General features: G+C 57.5%; 1 protein-coding gene across 1 annotated transcript; it reads left to right on the top strand.

Annotated features, from left to right (window-relative positions):
* The first annotated feature begins 1,935 nt into the window (after positions 1 to 1,935).
* LOC140856021 (uncharacterized) lies at positions 1,936 to 6,600 on the top strand. Its single transcript, XM_073253207.1, has 3 exons — positions 1,936 to 1,986; positions 4,135 to 4,848; positions 6,565 to 6,600. The coding sequence occupies exons 1-3, from the start codon at positions 1,936 to 1,938 to the stop codon at positions 6,598 to 6,600; spliced, it is 801 nt and encodes a 266-aa protein (XP_073109308.1).
* The last annotated feature ends 1,062 nt before the right edge of the window (positions 6,601 to 7,662 follow it).

The following is a 7,662-nucleotide window of genomic DNA, read 5'->3' as shown; positions in this document are numbered from 1 at the left end:
CGACCGGCTGACCGTCCGACCGACCGATCGACCGACCGACTGACCGTCCGACCGACCGATCGACTGACCGACTGACCGTTTGACCGACCAATGGTGCGTCGGTCGGGCAAACCCTTTCTACCCTCCCGACCGACTGCGCCAGCCAGTCCGGTGCCCCACTCCCGCGACGCACCCGACTAATCGTAGGGGAATCTGAAGCTCTTCCCGGCACCCCTCGGCTGACCACCGACCCAGGGTCGGACGGTTTATCCGGGCATCGTACTACCGCCAGAGTTTGTCAGTCCTGACAACGGCATGGCAGCGCGGCATTGACCCACCTACAGCATGGTCAACCCTAGTGATTTGACGGCCCCCACGGTGAGTTGACGTCTTTACGGTGACTCTGACATTCTACAGTGAGTTGACAATTTTTAAATTGTCTGCGCCATTAATGACGGCGCCATACCACACTCCACTATATATATATCGGGGATAGCAACAGTGCAGGGCGGGGCGAAAACTCTCAGGCTTGCTCCCTCTCTCCCTTTCTCTCTCGATTGAGCTCTCTGTCTTCGTTTCACTGTTGCCTAGTCTCCTCTCTGACTTGACCGTCGGAGGGTCCCCGCCGGAGCCACCTCCGGTCAGTGTGGATTTTCTTTTGCAGGCGCTCGTTCCCGACGACCAGGCGACGAGGGGATTGGCCGCAACAGATTGGCGCGCCAGGTAGGGGGGCTTACAGCAGTTCTAATGACAAAGACAAGGGCTCAGTGCTCGAGGATCACTGGGTCGGCGAGGCGCTCTTCCCGTCGGGAAGAGACCTCTCCGCCACCTTCCGCGGTGGAACCCAGTTCCCCACACCCCGCGGTCACCACGGAGGCGCAGATCGCGGCGATCGTACGGCAGATGACCGTGCTGACGGACGCAGTCAAAAGCCTTCAGCAGCAGCCGGTCCGACTGCCACCATCACCGGCCGAACAGCCCGCGGCACGTCCGATGCCCTCCAGGAGCAGCAGCCGACGCCTGCGTCGACCTCCATCACCCTTGCAGAAGCACCTACCACGGCACTCCTACCGGGAGGAGGGGGAACGGCCGCGGTGCGACACCCATCGATCCCGACGAGACTCTCCCTCCCGGTTGGAACGGGCAAGGAAGGAGAAGCGCCCGCGGACGCCGTCCGCCTCTCTCTCGGATTCTTCTGGAGACTCCACCCCTGGGGTCTCTCAGCACCGGCGGACGGATGACTACGAGCGCAGGTTCGAGGAAATCGTCCGTCGGCTCGCACAGTTACAGGTGGATGGGCAGAAGTCTTCGAATGACGTTGATTTTCAAACCGCCCAACCTCTCTCCCAACTCATCCTTGACGAACCGATCCCCAGTCGGTTCAAGATGCCGCACGTGGAGCCCTACGACGGCTCCACCGACCCAATCGACCACCTGGAGAGCTACAAAGCTCTCATGACGATTCAAGGGGCAACCGACGCTCTCTTCTGCATCGGCTTCCCCGCCACACTCCGCAAAGCTACCCGGGCCTGGTACTCTGGTCTTCGATTGGGGAGCATCCATTCCTTCAGACAGCTCGAGCACTCTTTCGTGGCTCACTTCAGCACCAGCCGAAAGCCGCCGCGAACGTCGGACAGTCTTTTCTCCCTCAAACAAGGAGAAAATGAGACACTCCGACACTTCGTGACATGGTTCAACGCCGCCACGCTTGAGGTCCGAGACCTCAACGAAGATATGGCCATTTCGGCCATAAAACGGGGGTTGAGGGCGTCCCGCTTTACTTACTCCCTGGACAAGACCCTCCCCCGGACGCACGTCGAGCTGCTGGAGCGCGCATGAAGGAGCTTCCGACCGACGCTTGGCCGAACCCAGAGGCCCGAGGGAGAAGCAGAGAAAGGGTCAGGAACCCGCTACGCCCAGCCAGCCCCGGACCGCCAATCGGGCCTCGCCTCCACAATGGGACCAGAGGTCGCCCCGCCGGCGAAGCCCAAGACCGACACGCCCCAGGTACGATTCTTACACTCCCCTCTCTACCCCTCGTGCGCAGATTTTGATGGAAATCGAAGGGGAAGAATACCTGCGACGGCCTCCGCCTCTGAAGGCAAAGGGCCTCGACCGACGGAGGTATTGCCGGTTCCACCGGGGCCACGGCCATAATACCGAGCAATGCATCCAGCTTAAGGATGAGATCGAAGCCCTCATCCGTCGGGGGTATCTCGACAAATTCCGAAGGAACCCGCTGACTCAACCGGTCGCCGACCGATGACCCCAGCCGATCGAGGAAGCGACGACTAACCAGCCGACGACCGGGGTCATCAATATGATTTCCAAACGACTGGGCCCGGGGACGTCTGTCGGAGGGGAGTCAACGAAGAGGCCACGCCAGGACGATGTAGTTGCCTTCTCGGAGGAAGATGTTCGGGGCATCCAAACCCCCCACGACGACGCTGTTGTTGTCTCGGCAACAATAGCAAACTATGATGTAAAAAAAATTTTTGTAGATAATGGAAGTTCCACGAACGTTTTGTTTTACTCGACTTTCTCTCGGATGCGATTATCGAACGACCGACTCAAGAGGGTCCCTACACCCTTGGTAGGCTTTGCTGGGGACGTTGTCACAACAGAAGGGGAAGTCATCCTGCCCGTAACGGTCGGCACCGAACCACGGCAAAGCACGGTCCATTTGACTTTCACGATCGTCCAGGTGCCTTCGGCCTACAACGCCATACTTGGAAGGCCCGGATTGAACGCGCTCAAGGCGATTGTCTTGACCTACCACCTCTTGGTTCGATTCCTGACCAAAAATGGGGTCGGAGAGATGCGCGGAGATCAACAGCTCGCCCGACGATGCTTCCAGATCTCCGCCCAAAGCGACGAGTTGAAGGGCTCCCTGGCGATCGACAAGCTGGACCCGCGGGAGGAAGGAGAACGGGGTGAACCGGCTGAGCAGCTCGTCCCCATCCCGATGGCTGGGGATCCCGACCGAAAGGTATGGGTCGGTTCTCAACTATCCAACCCAGACCGACGACGGCTGATGGAGCTGCTGAGAGCCAATGCCGACGTATTCGCTTGGTCGGCAGCGGATATGTCGGGCATCCCCCCAGAGACAATGATGCACCGACTCAACATCGATCCGACTATGAGGCCGGTGCGACAAAAGAAAAGGTCTTTTGCCTCGGAAAGACAGAAGGCCATCGACGAAGAAGTGGATAAGCTACTCGAGGCGGGCTTTATCAGAGAAACCACCTATCCCGACTGGCTCGCGAACGTTGTCATGGTGAAGAAGGCCAACGAAAAATGGAGGATTTGTATCGACTACACCGACTTAAATCGGGTCTGCCCGAAGGACAGCTTTCCACTTTCGAAGATCGACCAGTTGGTAGACGCGACGTCCGGATTTCGACTACTCAGCTTCATGGACGCCTTCACCGGGTATAATCAGATCCGGATGGCGCCTGAAGACGAGGAGCACACTGCCTTCGTGACTCTCAAGGGTCTCTACTGCTACTGAGTAATGCCCTTCGGACTGAAAAATACCGACGCCACGTGGAAGTATACGTCGACGATATGCTGGTGAGAGTGCGCAGATTCAGGATCATGTCCGGGATCTTGAAGAGGCTTTCCGCACTCTACGACGACACCGGATGAAGCTGAACCCGACCAAGTGCGCCTTCGGAGTAACTTCGAAAAAATTCCTCGGATTCCTCATCTCGCAACGAGGAATCGAGGCCAACCCGGAGAAAATTAAGGCCATCATCGACATGCGGCACCCGGACACCAAAAAGGAAGTCCAGCAGCTGAATAGGAAGATTGTCGCCCTCAGTCGGTTCATCTCTCGGTCGGCTGAAAGATGCCTCCCGTTCTTCAAAACCTTGCGGCAGGCCAAGCAGTTCTCTTGGCCGGACGAGTGCCGGCAGGCCTTCGAGGAACTGAAGAAGCACCTCGCCTCCCCGCCACTCCTTGTGAGGCCGGAGGTCGGGGAGGTCCTGTACCTCTACTTGGTCACTTCCCCGGAGGCGGTTAGCTCTGTGCTCGTCCGGGAGAACGAGAACCGGGCTCATCAACCAGTGTATTATGTCAGCAAGGTGCTCCACGAAGCTGAGACCCGGTACTCAAAGGCAGAAAAGATGATTTTCGCCCGTCATTTCGGCACAGCGACTCCGTCCGTACTTCCAAGCACACGCGATTGTGGTCCTCACCGACCAGCCCCTGAGGACTATCTTGCACCGACTTGACACGTCGGGATGGCTGGCGAAATGGGCTGTAAGACTGGGCAAATTCGACATCCAGTACCGACCGAGACCTTTCTTGAAGGCCCAGGTTCTTGCCGACTTCATCGCGGAATGCCCGACGACCGACATACAATTGGGGGAGAGCGACCCGGTGAAGGTCGGGACCTCCGACTGTTGCCCCGACCCGGCCTGGGTACTACACATCGATGGGGCTTCCAACGCTCAGGGAAGCGGGGCCGATTTCCTGCTCACCGGCCTGGAAGGAGTGGTCACCGAACATGCCCTCCGATTCGACTTCAAGGCCTCCAACAATCAGGCCGAGTACGAGGCGCTCGTTGCGGGGTTGAAATTAGCACTAGAACTTGGGATAGACCGTCTCCAAGTCTTTTCCGACTCCCAACTGATCGTCGGACAGACCAAGGGCGAGTTCGAAACACGGGATCCGACCATGGCCAAATATCGCCAAAAGGTGAAAGATCTCGTGACGCCCTTCAAACACTTTGAGATCTCCCACATCCCCAGTGCGGAAAATGCTCGGGCCGACACGCTATCCCGGCTCACGACGTCCGACTACGGCGCCCTGGGCCGGACTTTCGTGGAGAATCTCGGGCGACCTAGTATCGACAAGGTCGACGAGGTGCTACAACTGACGGTCGAATCAAGCTGGATGGACCCGATCGTTCGGTACTTGACCGACGGGATCAGCCCCGAGGATCCCGCAGAGGCCAGGCGGCTCCGATGGTCGGCCTCCAGGTATGTGATCATGGATGGCCGACTCTACAAGAGATCGTTCTCCCTTCCTTTACTCAAGTGTTTGGGACCGACCGACACGGATTATGCTCTCCGAGAAGTGCACGAAGGAATCTGCGGGAGTCATTTGGGGGGCAAATCTTTGGCCTACAAGGTCCTGCGGTAGGGTTACTATTGGCCCACCATACGGAAGGATGCGACTGAGTTGGTCCGGAGGTGCAAGCCCTGCCAGAAATATGCCAACATACAGCACCGACCGGCTAGCCAAATTGCTCCCATTGTCGCCCCATGGCCCTTTGCTCAGTGGGGGGTCGATATTCTCGATCCTTTCCCTCCAGCATCGGGCCAGAGAAAGTTCATAGTCGTCGCCATCGACTACTTCACCAAGTGGGTGGAGGCCGAGCCCCTGGCACAGATTACGGAGCGAAAGATGGAGGACTTCATCCAAAAATCCATCATCTTTAGGTTCGGATTGTCGCATAACATTATCACCGACAATGGGCGACAATTCGACAATCAAGACTTCAGGAACTTCTACGCAAGGTTCACATCACGCACCGACTGACTTCAGTCGGGCACCCGCAGTCCAATGGTGAAGTCGAGGTGACCAACCGAACCATACTGCACGGGCTCAAAACCCGACTAAATGAAGCCAAAGGCCTCTGGGTCGATGAGCTGGGCTCCGTTCTGTGGGCTTACCGAATGACCCCTCGCGTACCGACAGGGGAGTCGCCTTTCGGTTTGGCCTACAGGATGGAGGCAATGATCCCACTCGAGATTGGGCTGCCGTCTACGAGGATCGAGCGGTATCAAGAGCCGGACAACTCTGATTGTCGGAGGGCCGACCTAGACCTCCTCCCCGAACTGCGAAACGAGGCTCAACTTCGCATGGCTTCTTACCGACAGAGGGTAGCCCGGTACTACAACGCCAAGGTCAGACCAAAGCTTTTCAGGCCTGGTGACTTAGTCCTGAGAAAGGCAGAGGTCTTGAAGCCCCTAGATCAAGGAAAGCTGGCTCCGAACTGGGAAGGGCCCTACACGGTAGCAGATACCTATGATCCGAGGACCTACCGACTGGAGACTCTAGAGGGGAAACCCATTCCCCGGACATGGAACGCCGACAACCTGAAGTTGTATCACCAATGAACCTTCTACTTGTTCATTCGGAATACAAATCCAGTTTGAAATTTTAGAGTTTTAACTCTTCGACTGACGATCGGCGCTTACCAAGAAGGTCGGGTCCCGACGTCCTGACCCAGACTTGGTATCCGCCTGAAACCCACAACCCCATCGTCGGTGACACGTCGAACTTTTACGAGGACCGATACATCTATATTGATGGGAGTTGGCACTCTTTCTACGAACGGACTTTTGGGCCAGACGATCGGCTAACCTACCGACTGAGCCCCGACCAAAGAAAGGCGAAATGCCTATGCGACCGCCGTTGCAACTTGCCGACCGAGCTACGGCCGGTCGAAGGATATTCGGCTTACCACCGTCTATCGCATGATGCGACCTCAGTCGCATTCACAACTCACCGACCGAGCTACGGCCGGCCGGGAGATATTCGGTTTACCACCGTATATCGTGAGGCGCAGTGCAGATACCCGACACGAGGGTATCAGGATCCGACTTGTAGGTGTTCCCCTGATTAAATGCGTCGGAAGGCATTCGACTGAATGCGTCGGAAGAGACCCGACTACCAAACCTTTATCCTGCGGTCGGTCGGCTTCTGACTCAATGAACGCGCCTGACTCATGGCCGGAGGAAGGATGCCCGACTTACGACCTCGACCATCAAAGGCCGATCCAAAGTCGAGACTTGTCCTACCTTCGTGGCGGCGTGAGTTGCCGAACGTCCTAACCGACCTATATGAGTTGGCAACCTACGAGTTCGGACGCATTCTACAACACATGAAAGAAAGAAGAACAGGCAGGGGGAAAAAAGTTTAAGACTGATTTCATTCAAGATCAAAAGAAGCTTACAAAGCCAGGCCGAAGCCCAGTTACAAATATTCTAAGAAGAAAAAACAAAAAGGATAAGGGACGACGGGGCCGCGGTCATCCTTCCGAGTCAATCTCCTCGACCGATGGAAGGTCGGGGATGACCGGCGTGTCCACCGCGATCGGCACTGGATCGATGGCCGAAACAGGATCGTCGGTCGGCAAGGGACTGGCAGTCGACGTCGGGTCACGAGTCGCAGCCGTCTCTCCTTCGGCAGCTTGTTTCTGGACGGCCTCGCCCACCACGACGATGCCTCCCGACGACGGGTCGGCCATCTTTTCCGTGACTTGGTCCTCGGCTCCCAGCAGGACGATACTGCTGAGGTCCAGCTCCGGGTACAGGGCTTGGATCGTGTCCCGACCGTCCTCGTACCCCACCCGGTACGATGCGAAGCCAGACTCCAATAGCTCTTCACGGTACTGGTCGGTGGTGCGGAAGTCGTCCACCGTCCGACTCGTCGATTCCTTTGCCGACCTTGCTTCCGCTTCCACCCGATCAAGGGAGTCCTTCACCGACTCCGCCTCTGCCTTGGCTATGTCGGCGTCGGCTTGGGCGATCGACAGGTCCTCCTCAGCCTTGGCGAGTTTCTCCAGGCTGACCCGGAGCTACTCGCGCTCGCCCTCGAGTTCGACGGTGATGCCGTCATGCTCGCACCGCAGACGGTGCATGGTCCGACCCTTGCGTTTGGCTTCTTTCC

This window comes from Elaeis guineensis, chromosome 3, assembly GCF_000442705.2.
Source record: "Elaeis guineensis isolate ETL-2024a chromosome 3, EG11, whole genome shotgun sequence".
NCBI lineage: Eukaryota > Viridiplantae > Streptophyta > Magnoliopsida > Arecales > Arecaceae > Elaeis > Elaeis guineensis.
The sequence above is the reverse complement of the archived record's forward strand: the minus strand, read 5'-3'. Positions and strand labels throughout refer to the sequence as shown.